Source organism: Elgaria multicarinata, chromosome 3, assembly GCF_023053635.1.
Source record: "Elgaria multicarinata webbii isolate HBS135686 ecotype San Diego chromosome 3, rElgMul1.1.pri, whole genome shotgun sequence".
Lineage (NCBI taxonomy): Eukaryota > Metazoa > Chordata > Lepidosauria > Squamata > Anguidae > Elgaria > Elgaria multicarinata.
Genome location: NC_086173.1, coordinates 152,860,825 through 152,880,338, shown reverse-complemented (window position 1 = coordinate 152,880,338; position 19,514 = coordinate 152,860,825). Strand labels below are relative to the sequence as shown.

The window sequence follows — 19,514 nt, the reverse complement described above, 5'->3', positions numbered from 1 at the left end:
TATACTTACTGTTGTTCCCCGCCTCAATCAAAATGGAGAGGCGGGTAAGAAATAAAATTATTATTATTATTATTATTATTCAACATCTCACTGCTAAAAACACAGACCTGCTTTTGAACTTGTAGAACTCCTATTCTTCCTCCCCTCCATTTCACATGGGCAAAGGCTCTTCTCTGTCTGCAAAACACACATCTCACCTCATAACAAATATTTAAACAATCCCAATAGGTGAAACATCCCCACAAAACACCAATAGAGGCAAAAACCACATACCCTACACTTCCGAAATAAAGAGAAAATACAAAACCACATACCCTACACTTCCGAAATAAAGAGAAAATACAAAACCACATACCCTAATCTTAATTACACACAAACAAAGCATCTCATTTGCCCCACTTACTCCCAGACAGACCCACTTGTGTGGCTGCTGAAAGGTTATGGGGCAATGTGGCCTCACCACCACCTCAACAGAAGTTGCCCACCCCTGCTCCAGCCATTCCACAATTCTCATTTGCTCTCTTGGGGAATTCTGGATTAGATGGATGGTAAATTCCCTTTGTTTTTGTCCACCAGGAGTGAGAAGGAGGCATTTGAGAATCCAGTGGCTTTCCCTCCGGAGCTGAGGTGGAGGATCTGGGACTTCTGCGATATAAATTATTTTCTGGAGAGAGGCATGGAGCAATTCAGAGGTAAGGAAGCATGGCTGAAAGGATGACATGCTGGGCATTATTTTCTTTTGTTGTTCCTACAAATAGTGGCAACGTCAGCAAAGCTTCCATTTTTGCGGCATGGCACGGCAAACATTTCCTTTTCCTCCCAAAAAGCATCCCCTGCGTTTTGTTGCCCATCCATCCAGCCTGGAGAGAGTTTTTTTTTGTGTGTGGAGGCTCTCAAGTTCTGCTTTGGGTTTTCACCACCCAGAATAATTTGATACCATCATCCACAACCTTGGCAAAATCTACACTTAGCAGGATATTATTATTATTATTATTATTATTATTATTATTATTATTATTATTATTATTATTATTTGCATTTTTCTACCGCCCAATAGCCGAAGCTCCCTGTAACACTTTGAACACGTTTTGAAGACTGTATAGGGAGTGTGTCCTGTGCCTCAACAGTTGTCACTATTGTTATAAACTGTTTTAAAGCAGTAGTCTAGATCCTGCCCTTGTCAGCCTCCTTCTTACTGTTGACTCCACATCACCCATTCATGAATCTAGTTCGGAAACTTCAACTAGTTCAAAATATGGCAGCCAGGTTGGTCACCAGTACATCTAGGGGTGAGCATATTACCCCAACATTAAAATCACTCCACTGGCTGCCAATTAGTTTCCGGGCAAAGTACAAAGTGTTGGTCATTACCTTTAAAGCCCTAAATGGTTTGGGTCCAGGCTACCTGCGGGATCGCCTTCTCCCATACAGTCCGCCCCGCACACTCAGGTCCTCTGGGGAGAACTTACTTCAGTCAGCCAAGACTAGGCTGACATCAGTTTCCCAGAGGACCTTTTCTTCTGTCGCCCCCGGATTATGGAACGGCCTGCCGGAGGAGATTCGTAATATTAACTCCCTCTGTGATTTTAAGGCAGCTTTGAAGACTAGCCTTTTCTGGCAGGCCTACCCAGATTAATGTCAATCAAGAATTTTAAAGATGTGTTGATTCCTGTACTAATGTTGTTCCCTGCCTCGATCCAAAGGGAGAGGCGGGTAAGAAATAAATTATTATTATTATTATTATTATTATTATTATTATTATTATTATTATTAATAATAATAATAATAATAATAATGAGTTCCCTTTGGGGACCCCACTGCTTACATCAATTGGGAGTTTTGTCCATTGATTCCTCTCTTTCCATGCTGCTCACCCCTGACACCATTTCACTCTTTCATGAATTAAATAGTTATGGTCCTCATTCTTCTTTTGGGGGACCCCCAACACTTATCTCATTCTCAATAGTGAAACCTGTCCATTTAGTCCTCTCCTTCTTCTTCTTTTTTTAATATGGGATTTAGAGCTGTTTTGGGGTGGGTCCCACAGGCCAGATGATGTCACATCCTTACTTTTTTTCTTTGTGCTGGAAAGAGGTATGCAACTATGCTTCCTCCCATCATGGAGAAAGTGACCCAGGCTGCCTCACATCCATGATTCTTTCTCTGAACTGACGTATGGCAGCTTGGGCCTGCACATGGAAGAGCAGGCCTGCCACTCCTTGCCTTCCACTGCTATCTCCAATCGCAGATCAAAGATAGAAATGAGGATGCTGGTTAGGAGAAGTTGGGATCTGCTCCTGCCAGGAGAGCTGCAACATTTCCCATGGGGGTGAGTCTTGCTGCCTCTCATCCCTGCTGCTATCTCAAATGTCAAATACCTGATCCATAGAACATAGAATCATAGAATAGTAGAGTTGGAAGGGGCCTATAAGGCCATCAAGTCCAACCCCCTGCTCAATGCAGGAATCCACCTTAAAGCATCCCTGACAGATGGCTGTCCAGCTGCCTCTTGAATGCCTCTAGTGTGGCTGAGTCTACAACCTCCCTAGGTAATTTGTTCCATTGTCGTACTGTTCTAACAGTCAGGACGTTTTTCCTGATGTTCAGCCGGAATCTGGCTTCCTGTAACTTGAGCCCATTATTTTGTTTCCTGAACTCTGGGAGGATCTAGAAGAGATCCTAGCCCTCCTCTGTGTACTTCAAGAGTGCTATCATGTCTCCCTTCAATCTTCTCTTCTCTGGGCTAAACATGCCCAGTTCTTTCAGTCTCTCCGCATAGGGCTTTGTTTCTAGGCCCCCGATCATCCTCGTTGCCCTCCTCTGAACACACTCCAGCTTGTCTGCATCCTTCTTGAAGTGTGGTACCCAAAACTGGACTCAATACTCAAGATGATGCTTAACTAGGGCTGAATAGATGGGAACCAGTACCCCACACGATTTGGAAGCTATACTTCTATTAATGCAGGCCAAAATAGCATTGGCTTTGTTTGCAACCATATCACACTGTTTGCTACTTAATGTTTCTATAATTTCCCTTCCCCAGATGTGTTGCTACCTGGACTACACCTGAAGAAAGGTAAATTTCCAATGAGGACCAAGTTTGCAAGAGGGATGTGGACTGGTCAGACATTTCGCTGGCTGTATTTATTTATGTATTTATTTATGTATTTCATTAGGATTAAACAGACCTGGACACATTGAAACTTTCAATAAGTGAACTGAGTAATCACTAGTTTGGGCTCTCCATGAATGCACAGACAGTGGGTGATGGCTATAGGCTCCTCCCCTCCTTCCTTTCCAGGGATTCAAATGCACTTTTGCAACATGTGTCCACTTATACAAATGACTGTGCATCAGCAGGGGTCCATGCAATCAGCAAACCAGAGGGAAAAAGTGAAGTTCCCAATCATGTGGAGCACTGACCACCCCTGCATGCATGAACAGGCAGAACGACGTCACGGGAGAACATTCAAAGACACAGAAGTGCTGGACCAACTTTGTGCCTGGTCATTGGAGGCTTATTGCTGTTTTATAAGACTAGAATTTATTTATAAATGTACAGGTTGAGCCTAGGTGAAGATACAGTTTGGATAGTCTAGTAAACAATCTAAAGTTCACAGATTACCAGAGAGACTCATCCAAGCCCCCCAAAATACTCAGTTTTTATGGCAAAACATCACGGAGTCTGTTAATAACCTAAAAGCTCTGGCAAGTTATCAGCTTATAAAAGGGGTGCCAGGAACTGAGGCCTTAGCTAGACCTAAGGTTTATCCCGGGGTCGTCCCTGCCTGCTCCTGGGATATCCTGTGTGTCATTTACGTTAACAGGGATGACCCTGGGACAATCCCGGGATAAACCTTAGTTCTAGCTAAGGCCTAAATAACATTGGACAGATGTTCAACATTATACTAAATAGTTTTACCTTTTATTATCCAAAGCAAATATTGACAAAACATTTAAGAACAGTTGAAAAACTGCTAAAGGGGTTATGGAGAAGGAAATACGTTGATGACGTTATTGGCACTAGCCAAGAGGCGCCCAACTCAGCTTTTTCCTGATTCACAATCGACTTGCAGACCCATATTTTTTATTATTATTTTTTGCTTTGATTGCTTTGGGATATTAAAATGGGATATTGCTTTGGGGTATTTTGAGAATAGAAAATGTACTTTCAAATAACCTCTGCCACAGTCAAAACCTTATCTCTGTGAAAGAGCCTTCTACATGCTTCTGAATTTCAAGTATGCATGTTATGGTATGACGCTTTCAAGAAAAACATTGAAGTTAAAATATATTTACAGATTTCTACAAAGCATGATTACAGTCTTTAAAAATACTAAAAGGTTTTAACAGTAAAGGATTATCTTATCCATTTTATATATCTGTCTTACCTGATCCAGTTTCAACCTCATTGGATAGTAGCAATGGTAAAAGAGAAATTAGTTATGTAGAGGTTTAATTCAGTCAATCTTTGACATAGCTTACCAAAGGGGACCATATTGTTTTAAAAGGATCATGTCTCAGTTGCCCCGACAAGACCCTGTGGTAGTATGTTAACTTTTCAGAACAGGCTATGCCCCACACTTTCCTCTTCCAACCATTTAATATGGGTCCCTTCAAATCTTTCCAATGCTCAGCAATGTCTAGGCGCACTGACGTTAGCAAGGTAGTTACAAGTTCTTTATGGATGAGGGACAGGTTTAAAACATTTGGCAGGGACAGCAGAGCCAGAGTTGGTTCTGGCAGAATTGTCTGACCAGTGGCATCCGAAATTGTCTTGAAGACAGTCTCACATTGGGGATTTGCCTGATTTTGCATGGTGCATTTCAGGGAAACCCCCCTCCCCCAAATGACACAAAAGGAAATGGGGCGGCAACACAAAATGATTTGGAGGGAGGGGGCTTCTGGTTTTCGCTTTCTGCCAACAGCTTTGATGACACAAGTGGTAGGATGACATGAAAGCTGAAGGCACAGCTGGGGGGATTCCACACGTCGTACTCAGAGCGCTTCCAACCGCCCCCAGTGCACCCCGAAAATGATCGTGTAGCTTGCCTGTAAAAGAGACAAGGAAGAGGCGTCCTTGCTGGCGCGGCCACCGCCACCCACCTCCCTCCTCGCTGGCCGGCTCGGAGAGCTCGGCAGAAGAACGGGGGGTGGAGAGTTTCTTCCGCTCTCCACCCCGCCTTCTTCCGCCAAACTCTCCGTCCTGGCCGGCGAGGAGGGAGGTGGGTGGCGGCGGCGGCAAGGATGCCTCTTCCTCGTCTCTTTTACAGGCAAGTTACATGATCGCTTTGGGGTCGCACTGGGGCCGCATGGAAGCGGCCTCAGTACGACGTGTGGAATCCCCCCTGGAAGCTTAAAATTGCTTTTTAAGGGGGAAGGAAATAAGGAGGAAATTACCCATACAACGGATTCTGCTGAACTTCTCTTTTCCTCCTCTCTCTCCATCCGCAACAGCAAACGTCACTCTGGATCCAGACACAGCTCATCCCAGCCTCATCCTGTCTGAGGATCATAAAAGTGTGACATTGGGAGATGAAGAACAAGATCTGCCCGATAAACCTGAGAGATTCAACATCCACTCTTATGTGCTGGGACATCAGGGATTCACAGCAGACAGACATTTCTGGGAAGTCCGTGTGGGAAGTGTGGGAGAATGGGCTGTAGGAATCACCAGAAAGTCTGTGAGGAGAAAAGGCCTGATTGGCTTTAGTCCTAAGGAAGGAATCTGGGCTGTGAGTTATTCTGGAGGTGTATACTGGGCTTACAACCCCCCTGATTATCCTCGTCTGTCCCTGAGTGGGGAGCTCAAGAGGATCCGAGTGTCTCTGAACTGTGCTGGGGGCCGGGTGTCCTTTTACGATGCTGACAGGGGGACCCTCCTCTATGCCTTCTCTGGAGCCTCCTTTGCAGGAGAGACTCTACTGCCCTTCTTTCATGTGTGGGGAGATGGCCATCTCAGCATCTCTCCTTAAAGCAGCTAAAAGCCTTCCTTACTTCCTCCACACCAGGGACTTGTCTATACGGCTTCTTTACCCCAACCTAAATGTGCATATTTGCATTTTAGGTTACATGATGTAGCCGTCCATTCAACTCAGCGCTGGGTTTTAACTGCAATAATGCGCATATTTGCATTCACAATTTATCGCGACTTTTAGATCAGGTCCAACTTTGCACCGCTTATGGCTGCGTGTCTTTGGGGGAGTTAGGTCGGATTTTGACATGTGGGCGGAGTTTTGAGGGTAGGATAACGTGATTGGCCCATTTCCCAATTTTGCACCAATCTGCTGCCTCCTTCGTTTGCGCCGATTTTAGTTTGAAGTCTCTCTGCGGAGCTCCGCAGACTTCTTAAAACAAATTTATTGCATTTCTGTACCATCCAATATGCAAAGCTCTCTGGACAGTTCACAAAAAGAAAGAAAAGGAAACGGGCAGCCAGACGAGGAGACATGTTCTGCTGCCTCCTTCCTTTCCCTCTGTAGCCTCGTCCCCACCCACCCCGCTCCTGGTTTGTGGAGGCTGTTTCTTTGAATTTCTTTATAGGGAGCAATGATGGGAACAAAACGGGAAACAGCCAGCCAGCCTCCTTCCTTTCCCTCTGTAGCCTCTTCCCCTCCCGGCTCCTGCTCAGTTTGTGTATTATATTAGTCTGCGGAGCTCCACAGATAAGATTTATAGATTCCTTGGCTTCTACTCTTTATGATCGTATATAGGTATAGTGCGCTAATGTTCATGTGCGCATTAATAACTCACTATAAAATATAATAATTCAGGAAATAAATTGCTGTTGCTGCTGCAGTGTGATGCTCTTTAGCTACATTCGAATCAACAAAAAATTGGGTTTTTATTTAATGAGGAGCTATCCCACTGTCATATAGACAAGGGCCAGGATGACTAATGAGAACATCAAGCCTTTCATGGTCAAGGACTCCTTTACCCCTTCGGTAAAGGCCCCCAGAAAGGCCTCCAGTCTCAGTCACCAGAACTAAATGAACTAAAATGGTGCCTGATTTCCACCCTCCGTTTCCCAGAGTTCCCTTATGCCTTACTTCTTACAGAGACAGTAGCACAAAAGGCAAAGCTTCCATGGCCTTCAATCCTTGCTTCACTTTCCATTGTTCCTAGGATGACCATATGAAAAAGAGGACAGGGCTCCTGCATCTTTAACAGTTGTGATGAAGAGGGGATTTCTGCAGGTGTCAATTAAAGTTAAAACTTAAAGCTACAGCAGTCCTGTCAAGCATAACCATATACAAAAGAGGGCAGGGCTCCTGTAGCTTTGTTGTGATGAAGAGGGAATTTCACCACATGCAACATGCATAAAAAATGACACCTGCTGACAGGAGCCCTGTCCTCCTTTCCATATGGTCACCCTACTTTCTCAATTTCTTCTGGCTTGTGGCTCACAAAGTTGGGCAGGCAGGAGAGGCAATGATCCGGTTGCCAATGTACTCTGTTGTATTGCTACAGTTTTTGTGTGCCACTAGTGGACCAATAACATCACTTGCGGTCCCCTGACCACATCCTGGATGCCCTTAGTACCACCCTTTGCAAGCCCTGGAAGAGGCGGGGGCCTCTTTCACATGGAGGAGAGACAAAGTATGCATGTAATTTCACAATAATGTATCGCTGGTGCTATGGCGACATGCAGCTCTGTATCAGTGTAACCATTCTAGAAGCAAAGCACACTTCTGAAGACAAATGGTGGATGTGAGGGTAGAGGTATGGGGTAAACTAGAGCGGCGTAATTCATCTCTTCCATTACACTTCCTTGAGCAGGGGATCAGGGAGAGGGGTGGGGAGCATCTCTCGCTCATTCACTGAGCAACACTTACTGTTGAGGATATTCAATTCTACTCACAGAACTCCAACCACAAAGTGTGGCAGTTTCAAGTGCCGTTGGACCCATGAAAGAGAGTTTTCAGGTAACGTAGACTCTCCTTTCCTTGCTTGGTGTGCTGCTGACAGATTTCATGAAAATCTTGATATAACCGGAAAACACTTCAGAAACCATCTCTGTTCAGATGAGGCCCTGGAGAGCTATTTCCAACAAGCAAGATGGTACCCACCTGCAATGGTTGTATCTTCATACTACAGAATTTGGATTCACCCGTGATTAATAAAAAGGTACCTTAATTAGCTGTTTCACTCTGAAGAAGCCATTTGTTCCTCTTTTCATGCATACAGGCCTTTATTTCCACGTATTTTATTTGGCTCCTTTTTTTTCTAACTGTGGTTCCATTTTACTCTTCTTTATCATTATCTTTTTATTTATTTTAATTTAATAGCAAGCTCAACTTAAAATAAATAGGCCCTATATAGGTCCATCATATAAGGCACAGGAAGGCAACCTGGTACCCTCCAGATATTTTGGACTATACTTCCCATAAATCCCAGCCAGCATGGCCGATTAGTCGAGGATTATAGGATTTGTAGTCCCAAAACATCTGGAGGGCACCATGTCACTTACCCGATATACATGTTTTCCCTCTGCATACGTAGAAAGCCCCACCCTATGCAGTCCCAGAATCAAATTGCAGAGTGTTGGACTTTGTACTTCCGACTAGGCACTCATAGACTGTGCCTTAAGCGGCTCTTCCAGTCTGATGCAGAAAAGGACAGAAGCTACAGCAACGGGAGTCCTGCGCTCCCAAGCAAGACTCCTCTGATCTGTTCTTTGCTGTGAGCCTGAGACTCTCCGTGCATGAAGCGTAAGACATTTGCAGTCCACAAGCAAAGAAGAGACTTCCCCATGACTTCATAGAGCCTGTCTGAGATTTCAGCTTGACACAACTGGCTGGTAAGTCCCATATGAGGGTTGGGGAGCCTGATGGATTGCGGAGAGGAGTATTCATCCACGGACCACAAGGGCTGTGCTTGGAGCTCCGTATCTCCCTGCTGACATCACCACAACAGGAACAGGGATCAGCCAGTGGTGCATGTGAGGAAGGAGGGAAAGGATGGCCTGGGAGTCATGGGGAGGGTGGTGGCTGGAGGGGTGAAGGATGTAGAGGACTGCAAATGGGATGTGGGGAGTAGGGTGACCCTAGGAAAAGGAGGACAGGGCTCCTGTATCTTTAACAGTTGTATTGAAAAGGAAATTTCTGCAGGTGTCATTTGTATCTATGGGGAACCAGGTGTAATTCTCTCTTCATCACGCCAGTTAAAGCTGCAGGTGCCCTGCCCTCTTTTAAATCTGGTCACTCTAGTATAGCTCCTGCAGCTTTAACTGCTGTGATGAAGACGGAATTTCACCAGGTTCTCCATATATACAAATGACACCTGCTGAAATTCCCTTTTCTATGCAACTGTTAAAGATACAGAAGCCCTGTCCTCCTTTTCATATGGTCACCCTAGTGGGGAGGGGATGTTGGCTGAGGCAGCACAGGGAAGGGCCATCAGCCTTAGGAACAGGAGATTTATGAGGCTGGTACCATCCAAACTCTGAATCATTGTCAGCAGCCACTTTCCTAATAGTGAAAGAACCTGATAGCTAGCAGAGAATTTGCTCCACATGAGTCAACAGTGCGATATGGCTGCAAGAAAGGCCAATACTAATTTGGGCTGCATTAATAGAAGTATAGCTTCCAAATCACGTGAGGTACTGATTCTTCTCTATTCGGCCCTGGTTAGGCCTCATCTAGAGTATTGCGTCCAGTTCTGGGCTCCACAATTCAAGAAGGACGCAGACAAGCTGGAGCGTGTTCACAAGAGGGCAACCAGGATGATCAGGGGTCTGGAAACAAAGCCCTATGAGGAGAGACTGAAAGAACTGGGCATGTTTAGCCTGGAGAAGAGAAGATTGAGGGGAGACATGATAGCACTCTTCAAATACTTAAAAGGTTGTCACACAGAGGAGGGCCAGGATCTCCTCTCGATCCTCCCAGTGTGTAGGACACGGAATAACGGGCTCAAGTTAAAGGAAGCCAGATTCCGGCTGGACATCAGGAAAAACTTCCTGACCGTTAGAGCAGTACAACAATGGAATCAGTTACCTAGGGAGGTTGTGGGCTCTTCCACACTAGAGGCATTCAAGAGGCAGCTGGACAACCATCTGTCAGGGATGCTTTAGGGTGGATTCCTGCATTGAGCAGGGGGTTGGACTTGATGGCCTTGTAGACCCCTTCCAACTCTGCTATTCTATGATTCTATGATCCTTCTAAAAGAGGAGCTACAAAATCAACTGAAGGCTTTAGATATAAAAATGAATGTACCCATGTTTTCATCAGAGCCCTTACGAACTTCCTGTTATTTTGCTGTCCTCTGTAATTATTATGTAATTATTTCATGGCCTCTTTAGCTCAGCTTGGTGTCCTGGGCAACTGCCCATCTCACCCACTCCTAATGCTGGCGCTGTCCACGCCTGGGTTAAACACTCTGGTGCTTGTACTTTGAGCGGGGTTAATGAGGCAAGGGAGACTTTGAACCTTCCAAGCTCTCAGAATTTATGGGAAGGGCCTGAAGGTTCTCTGCATATCTTGCTACCCCTTTAAAGGTCATCCCAGATATTGTTGTGACTCTAAGCCCTCCCACTGATGCAAGACAATAAAGATGTATGCTCTGTAACCCACAAAGCTTTATTCAACAAATAAACATCTCTTCACACCTGAAGGGTGTATGAATGCTAGGAGCTATCCTCTAAGTCTAACTTGGCTAAAAACCTAGGCAGTTGACTTCAACTCAAGCTGGACTGTTCCAAACATTCCAACAGACACTTTAGCTCAGGGAGGATCTTTCGGGAGGAGCCTCTCACGAGCTGCTACCCTAAGTGAATGCCTCCCACCTTCTCTCAACTCCAACTGTTTTACCCTGAAATCTGTCAACTCTTATGCCCCCTCCCCCTCAGACAGGGGCTGAGTTCTCAGGAGTAGGGGGGGTCTCTAAGCTGTCTGTATTCTCTGAGATAAGCTCATGGGAAGATTCATCCTTGACTCCTGAAGAGTCTTGGAGAATCTCCCACACTTCCTGTGTTTGCTGGTAAATTCTTTATCCTCCTTCTCCTTCTCCTTCTCCTTCTCCTCCTCCTCCTCCTCCTCCTCCTCCTTCCCATTGACCCACCAAAACTCTTTCCCCACACTAGGGAGTACAGGCCAGATCCTGACAGCATGCACAAAATCAGGACAAAGGAAAGCTCCGCCATTTAGAAGCATGAAACGGGAGGTGGGGTCAGCTCCAGGGGTTGGTATCCTTACCAGGGCTGCTTGCCACCTCAGAAGATCCTAAACTTTCTCCCAGTCCTGCACTGTGGAGAAAACTGCCCTGTTGGCCTTCTAAAGTGGCTATTGGTATCTTGTGTTTGGTATTCTTAGCCTTTGGAACAATCTGAGCCTTTGCCCTTCTGGCGCTTGGAAAAATCTTGACGTGAATGTTTACCTGCTTTAATTGGCAATTCTCCAAAAGCAATTAAACTGGGTAGGGTTTGGATACATAGTGGTGTGCCACTCTCCCCATCCCATTTCAGAGAGTATTAAACTCAGACTTTCTAAAGTGATTTTGTAGACATGGGAGAGTTTCTGCTGAATAAGACATAACCTGAGATCCATAGATACTTCAGATACAGGAGCTAATCCCATCTTGAAGCCTATTCCAACTGTATCAGATGGCAAACTTTGTTTTTTGTTTTTGCATGTGTATATTTCTGTATGTATTTTTCCAAATCTACTCAACCATCATGTGCATGTTTGGAATGTCTGCAGTCTTGTCCCATTGATTAAAGCATGTTTGTGTGCATTTTTCAAAAGTACACTTTTTTTACAGCCAGTTTTTAAACGTACACATGCTGTCAAACACTTTTTGAGTGGTCCATTGCAAGCTAAGAAATGTAGGGATTTCAACTAAACATTGCATCCATTTTCCATCCAGAAAGTATCAACTGGGTAAATCAATATAAAAAATGAACTGAACCCAATTTCTCATACATCTCAGCTTGGGGTCTGTCCACACAGCACAGTGGCTGGGTGCAGGTGGGTGGGGCACTCCGTCCAATAGATCTGGAGGGCACCAGGTTGGAGAAGTCTGGAGTGGGGATTTTTTAAAAATGAATTCCTAAAAAATCAAAACATGAATGGATCTTATTCAAACTTGGCATGGCTAAATCCCTCCTTAAGAGCTATCATCTTACCATGTTTCATCTCTTTATCTATAAAAATTATGCAGATGTAAGCATTTTGATAAATTTCCATTTTAAAATAAATAAAAGCACGAACTATCCTGATTCAAACTTGATGGGGCTAAAGCCCTCCTTAAGAGCTATCATTGTGCCAAGTTTTATCTCTTTATCTTTAAAAATGAGGGAGCCGTAAGCATTTCTGTTAATACTAGTTACCCAAATATTGAAGGTTCTTCGAGGGGTAATTCGATGAGGCGGAGAGAGGGGGGCAGTCTGAAATCGAGGCAGAGAAGACCCACATTGCACACCCCTACTGTTCAGTCAAAAGAGAGCTACTTCGTAACGTTCACCATCCAGTTTCACTTTCAACTTTTAAAAGTAATTTTGCTAGTTTTTTTGGAGAGGGGAAAATCCAGTATTTTTGGTGACAGTGAAACAAAGTGCTAGTCTCAACTAATGTAATGTGTTGTTCTAGCCTTCAACCACGTACCCGTTTCCCTCAAATTATCCCCATAGCGTAAAGTTGTCATCATCATCATCATTTTTGTTGTTGTTGTTAGCTAAATCACACCCCAGGCGGCAGCACTCCTAAAATCCTTTGCATACCAGGAAAGGGTTTCAGGCAGAGAAATGTAAAAAATAATTAAAAAAATCAACAGATGACCCAATCTGATTCAAATTTGGTATGCTTAAAGCCCTCCTTAATATCTATTACTGTGCCAATTTTGATGTCTTTGTCTTTAAAACTTACACAGATGTAAGCATTTGTTAATTTAAACATATCAAATCATTCTCCTGCACCCCCAGTGGCTGCTCAGAGAACAACAAAAGATTTGCTCCTAAAGAGGTAGTTAAATAGGTCAGGTCTTTTATATATGAAGCACATTTAAAGCAAGATGCATGAGAGTACTTCACAGTCAAAGCAGAGTATAAGCTGGAAAACTTTGGAGTCCTTTGCATGCAATTCGCAGTGAATGCACAGTATAACCCTGGTGTGATGAAGCCATCTGTTATATAGCAGAAAGTATGAAAAGGCAGGAGAAGAAAATAATCCATCTAGAGTTCCGATCTTAAATCTTCAATGAAACCAGAAGTAGAAACAGCAGGTTAAACATCCTCCCCTAGAAAAGTTCTAACTTTGTTTTCCTGTGCGAGGTAGCCATGGCTGGTACTTGGAGTCTCTGTGAGAAACACCAGGAGCCCCTAAAACTCTTCTGCGAGGATGATGAAATCCCCATTTGTTTGGTGTGCGACAAATCCAGGGGACATGAACATCACAAGGCAATTCCAATCGAGGAAGTTTCCCAGGAGTACAAGGTAAGAAATTAGTGTTCAGACTGATAAAACAAAAGTGTGTGGGGGGGGTTAGCTGTGACAAGGAGTGGCAGGGTGTGTCCCAGAGTGCAGGACATGGAATAATGGGCTCAAGTTATAGGAAGCCAGATTCCAGCTGGACATCAGGAAAAACTTCCTGACTGTTAGAAAAGTATTACAATGGAACCAGTTACCTAGGGAGGTTGTGGGCTCTCCTACACTAGAGGCTTTCAAGAGGCAGCTGGACAGCCATCTGCCAGGGTTGCTATAAGGTGGATTCCTGCTAGAGGTGTGCACGGACCCCCCGATCCTCTTCGCAGCCGATCCGCAAATTGAGGATCAGGCCCGCTCCGCCCCGCCTGGGGGCTATTCCGCTCTGCTGCGGAGCTCCGGCTTCGAATCGGAGCTCCGCAGTGGCGGGGAGTGGTGTCAGGTAAGACCCCCCTCCCTCCTCCCCCTTACCTGTGTCCGTCGTGGCCCATCCCAGCTTCACTAGAGCCCGTGGCTCAACCAGGAACTGTAGGCCCCGATTGCAGCCTACACTTCCTGTTTGAGCCGCGGTCTCTAGTGAAGCTGGGATGGACCGTGACGGACTCAGGTAAGACCCCCCTCCCCCTTGGTCCCTTACCTGCGTCCTTCCGCGGTCCCGCGGCTGCTTCAACTGAGCCCGAGGACTCAAACAGGAAGACTAGGCCACCTATTCTTCCTGTTTGAGTCCTCGGGCTCAGTTGAAGCAGCCGTGGGACTACGGCTGGACGCAGGTAAGGGAGAGGAGGGAAGGGGGGTTACCTGGCCCTGCTGCTGTTGCCGCATGGGTGGCAGCGACAGCGGCAGGGCCAAGTAAACCCCACTTACCTTTTTGGCGGAGCTCCGGATCGAGGTGAAGGATCCGCCTTCACCTCGATCCGCTCCGCAGCGCTCTGTGAGTCCCCCAATCCTCTTCGCCTCCACCTTAAGGGTAGGTGAAGCCCCCCGCTCCGCTCCTGCTTCTCCGGTTCGAGGAGAAGCGGAGCACATCCCTAATTCCTGCATTGAGAAGGGGGTTGGACTTGATGGCCTTATAGGCCCTTTCCAACTCTACTATTCTATAATTCTATTATTCTAGGGGCTTGGATCATCAATATGCTGATTGCGGGCATCAAAACCCACCATCGCTAATAAGGGCTGTATCTCACCTCAGAAGCTCCTGTTCTTTCTGCCATTTTTGCACTGTGCCTTGGCACACTTCTAAAATGGTCGCCAGACTTTTGCGTTTAGCCTTCCTAGCAGGAAGGACTGAAGAATGATATGAGCCTCAAAATAGACCCATTTTAATCCATTTTTTTAAAAAATAGAAAGTGCCACAATCTCCTGCTGTGTGCAGGAAAAGCAGTGTGATTAAAACAGCACCTGAATGGGCCACATGGTCTTTGTTTACTTCCTCTTTCCCCTCTGGGTGGAAGAGAAAGTAATGAGGGACAGATGCGGGGACAGAGAAGACACGATAAGATTCCCCACCCCCCTCCATGTGATGATGCTCTAAGTATGTTGTTCAACTCCTATTTCTTTGAGCCACACTGGAACTTTTCTTTTCCTCATCAGGATTTGATGCTTAGTCGCCTGGAGATTCTGAGGAAGGAGAGAGAGAAAATTCTGGCATATAATGCAGATGCAGAAAAGGAAAACCATGAATTGCTTGTAAGTGACAATATTTCTAGGAAGTGAACAAGTGCTTGAATCAAGATGTGGAAAAATGTAATATATAACAGAGAAGAGTCCACAGAACATTTATTATTTGGAATGGCCTAATCTACCATAAAAAATGTAAACTGAAGGTCATTCTGAAGATCATCCAAAAGGTACATCTTTTGGAAAATCTTTCTCTATTGAATATTGGTTTAATATCTTTGTCAATTTAAAAGGGCCTTTGCTATAAAATTCTTACAGCCTCTTGATGGTGGTGGATTCCTGCATTCCTGCATCTTGATGATGGTGGATTCCTGCATTGAGCAGGGGGTTGGACTCGATGGGCTTGTATGCCCCTTCCAACTCTGCTATTCTATGATTCTATGATGTGAAGACTGACCCTATTCATGACATTAGCTTCCTTTCCCCCCCTTTCCATCCATGTCTTGCAGAAGCAAACCAAAGCAGAGAGGGAAAAGTCAGTGGCTCAGTTCAGACAACTCCGCCAGTTTCTGGAGGAACAAGAAAAACGTCTGCTGGCTCAGATTGAAGAGGTGGAGAAGGAGATTGCCAGGAAAAGGGAGGAGCACTTGGCCATACTCTCCAAGGAACTCTCCTCTCTTGAAAGTCTCATCCAGGAAATGGAGAAGAAGTGTCAGCAGCCAGCGAGTGAATTCTTGCAGGTAGCACTGTGGCAGAAACAGTTTAGGGGAGTATCTTCAGGGCACTGGGTTGGTGTTGAGTCCCATGGAAACCCCATGCTTTCCCTCCCCCGGGGTGCCAATGGGTAATCCTGATGCCGAAGAGGGAATGTGGGGTTTCTGGGCAGCTATCCAGGGGTCGGAACCACCCCTGCCCTCTTCCTGGTGGAAGACGACCAATCGCAGGTCACCTTCCATCAGGCACTGCCTGGCCACACCTCCCCTACGACTCCTGAGTGAGGCTTTGGGGCTGTCTTGACACCGTCTTGCACATCCTCGCCACACTCTGGAGAAAAATGCTGGGATAAGTCCCTGACTTTTTTTTTCTCTGCATCTTCAGGGGGAAAACCCAGGGGTTGGTGCACGATTGCAGCTGCGTCATGTAATCGATGCTGTCCCACCGCAGACCCACCCCAGGGCCTTCCGGGTATTTAGACAGCCCCATGGGCTCTCTCCAGGGGAATACTGGCCTGCTGCAGCTCCACAAGAAGTAAAGTGGCCCCAGTTTGTTTGATGAGCTGAGAATCAGCTCTGTTACATACAGGAGCATTCACGATGAGCAGGACCATTCCTTTGCCTTTGTATTAAACTAGAGGTTTCTATGTAATGATAATGGAATCTCTTGCTGTTCCCCCTCTCTATAAATGTGCAGTGTGCAACTGCCTCCCAATGAGACATTGTTTATGCTCTGCTTATGGGCTTCCCAGAATCCCCTGTTTGGCCATTATTCGGGCAGGATGCTGAAATTCGGAATGCTGGAGAAATTCACCATGTGTTTTGATTTCTATGAATCTGACCTGGAGATTCTGCGGCAGACCGGTTTTTTCCAAATCACAAGGATTCCTGCACACCTGTTTTTCACTTGGGGGAAGTTAAATGAATTCACATCAGCACACATGTGCCTGAGCACTAATGCGAATTAGTGGAAGTAGAATGAACTTCTAGTAAAAATAAAAATGGTTCCGTCATTGACCAGATGATAAGACAAAAGATGCCTGACAATGGCCCCATTCAAACGACACGCTAAACCATGCTGCTTAACCACAAAACGGTTAATGGAATGCATTAATGCATTCCATTAACAATGTTGTGGTTAAGCAGCATGGTTTAGTGTGTTGTCTGAACATGGCCAATCTGTGACACACCGAAGGAATGGGTTTCACAAAATCTGTATGCCTCTAGCTGGAATAGATGGGAAGTTGGAGGCTGCCTTCATGGTGCCTCTCTGCCGTCAAACCCTGCGGTATAGCTGCTGTGGGGTGGCGGTGAATCATTCCCACTGGACAAAGCAGCACAGGCTTTCTGTGGCCATTAGGGTTGCTGGGCCTGCCCCTGCCCCTGCCCCTTCCACGGCTCCCGGTGACTCACCTTCCACTCAGGAATGCCCCCCTGGAGCAGCACCCGAGCAAGGACAGACAGTGGAAGACCCGCACTGACCTTGCTCAGGGAGAAAACGTCCCTGACTTTTCCACTGTGCATCTTCAGCTCTTTGCCCCAGGGTGGCTCCAAATCAGCAGCTGCGTCATATAGCCAACGCAATGTGGATTGGGAACTATCCCAGGGCAAAGATGACATTTAGACAGCCCCCAGTCTCATCCTGAAGGGCTTCTCTTATACTGGAAGCATTTTCATTGTTGGCAGGCCTCTTATTTTAAAAGGAATAGGCTACCTTCTCAAAGCATTTTCTTGCAATAAACAAGAGCACTAAATTTAACAGATCGTGCACTGAGAAAGGGATCAACGCAAAAAACAAAAGAGGTAGCCCTCTCTAGCTCCGAGCACAATCCCCATTTCCGAACACACGTATATGTCAGCTCCTCCCTCTTTCAAAAGCCTGAGATTTCAGCCAAGGCTCCTTTAATATCCATTGTGGGGACTTATATCCCTTTCCCCCAGTCCTTGAGTGGAGGGTGCTGAAGAGAAGTCCCACCAGTGGAACATGGGAGCCTCTCTGTGGAGCGGTGTGTGGCAGGCACTGAGCTTCTTTCTTTTCCATTTTTCTTTTCCCCTCTAGGATGTGAAAAGCATCTTGAAGAGGTAAGTGGATCCCACTCATTGTCATGATGATGGGAAGCGTCTGGACAGCATGACTGAAACATGGCCCTTCCTGCTCCTGGTTAGAGGGCTGTTTCCATCACTGCTATTAGCAGTGGGATAACAGCAGTTTTGACCAGGATCACTGCGTGATAGGAGTCAAGGTCGGGGAGAAGGTTATATAATAGCAGTGGGGAAGCAGCAAACTTGCCTCAAGGGGACTCACTGGGGACTCACTAGGGGGTTGCCTTCAGAGTGCCGAGTTCATGCCGCTCCACCGCCAAATCCCGCAGTAACGCTGGTGTAGTGTAACGTCAAGTAGTTTTGATGCAGGGGAGCAGTGCAGGCTTTCCGGCAGCAATTAGGCTCCCTGAGCCCACCGCCCAGGCAGACGTTGACCAATCATGGGTCGCCATCTGCCCTGCCTCACATCCTGTTGTGACTCCAGAGGAGGATAGATAGTGGATGTGCCATACTAGCCACAGCCAGAGTTAAAAAGTCACAGGAAGTCTCTCCGCAGCTTCGCTGGAAAGCCCCAGAGCAGGTATGCGGTACCTACTGCACTGCATAAATGCTTTCTGTGCATTTTGACACCGCCAGAAGTCAGGATTACTGGGGAAGGGAAGAGGTTTTAAACTCCCTTCTCCCCCACGCCACAGGGATCCATGCAGTATCCCTCTGTGGGTGGGTGGGTGTGTTTTGCCTCACTGAGTTCCACCTGACTTGTGTGGCTGTCAAAGGATTTTGCCTGGCTTCACACCCAAAATAGTTCGCCCAGCCCTGCTCCAGATTTCCTGCAGTTTTCTTTTGCTCCATTCAGGAATACTGGATTGGATGTGTGATGGGTTACCCTTGTTTTCCTCCACCAGGAGTGACAAGGAGACATTTGAGAATCCAGTGGCTTTCCCACCAGAACTGAAATGGAAGACCTGGGATTTCTGTGATATAAATCCCTTTTTGGAGGGACTCATGAAGCAGTTCAAAGGTAATGAGTTATGGTTGTGAAGAGTTTATGCTGGGCAGGACCTTATTTTATTTTGTTATTGTTACAAATTGTAGTAACAGCTGGAGGACTTTCATTTGGGCAGCCTGGGCACCGTTTGCTTTTCCCCGGGATATCCCAGACACAGTGACATTTGGGGGCATTGTTAGGGCAGGAGGAATGTTGGGGACCACACAAAAGACAGATATGTGAAGTTAGGATGTCTTCCTCCGACCTGTATCAGTTCTCAAAGAATGCTTGCCACACTTGTGAATGGTATTCAATCTCACTGCTCACCCTTGACTCCATAGAATAGTAGAGTTGGAAGGGGCCTACAAGGCCATCAAGTCCAATCCCCTGCTCAGTGCAGGAATCCACCCTAAAGCACACCTGACAGATGGTTGTCCAGCTGCCTCTTGAAGGCCTCTAGTGTGGGAGAGCCCACCACCTCCCTAGCTCATTGGTTCCATGGTCGTACTGCTCTAACAGGAAGGAAGTTTTTCCAGACGTTCCGCTGGAATCTGGCTTCCTGTAACTTGAGCCCATTATTCCAAGTCCTGCACTCTGGGAGGATTGAGAAGAGGTCCTGGCCTTCCTCTGTGTGACAACCTTTCAAGTATTTGAAGAGTGCTATCATGTCTCCCCTCAATCTTCTCTTCTCCAGGCTAAACATGCCCTGCTGTTTCAGTCTCTCTTCATAGGGCTTTGT

The 19,514-nt window shown here is 46.1% G+C and overlaps 2 protein-coding genes across 2 annotated transcripts in view; both read left to right on the top strand.

The window, feature by feature from the left end:
* Positions 1 to 19,514, top strand: part of LOC134396049 (E3 ubiquitin-protein ligase TRIM7-like) — a 247,771-nt gene that overhangs the window by 151,439 nt on the left and 76,818 nt on the right. The window contains exons 9-10 of the mRNA XM_063122387.1: positions 15,005 to 15,100; positions 15,541 to 15,771. Coding sequence (XP_062978457.1) covers positions 15,005 to 15,100; positions 15,541 to 15,771 — 327 coding nt within the window. The remainder of the gene's footprint in view (positions 1 to 15,004; positions 15,101 to 15,540; positions 15,772 to 19,514) is intronic.
* LOC134396082 (E3 ubiquitin-protein ligase TRIM7-like) lies at positions 540 to 6,006 on the top strand. The gene is made up of 3 exons (XM_063122434.1): positions 540 to 692; positions 3,044 to 3,076; positions 5,458 to 6,006. The coding sequence occupies exons 1-3, from the start codon at positions 542 to 544 to the stop codon at positions 5,973 to 5,975; spliced, it is 702 nt and encodes a 233-aa protein (XP_062978504.1). The 5' UTR covers positions 540 to 541; the 3' UTR covers positions 5,976 to 6,006.

Excerpts from the sequence above, each read along its gene's own strand:
- LOC134396082 (XM_063122434.1), top strand. The coding sequence starts at position 542 with ATGGATGGTAAATTCCCTTTGTTTTTGTCCACCAGGAGTGAGAAGGAG. Across the intron at positions 693-3,043 it reads AGGCATGGAGCAATTCAGAG|ATGTGTTGCTACCTGGACTA; the intron begins GTAAGGAAGCAT and ends TCCCTTCCCCAG. Across the intron at positions 3,077-5,457 it reads TGGACTACACCTGAAGAAAG|CAAACGTCACTCTGGATCCA; the intron begins GTAAATTTCCAA and ends CATCCGCAACAG.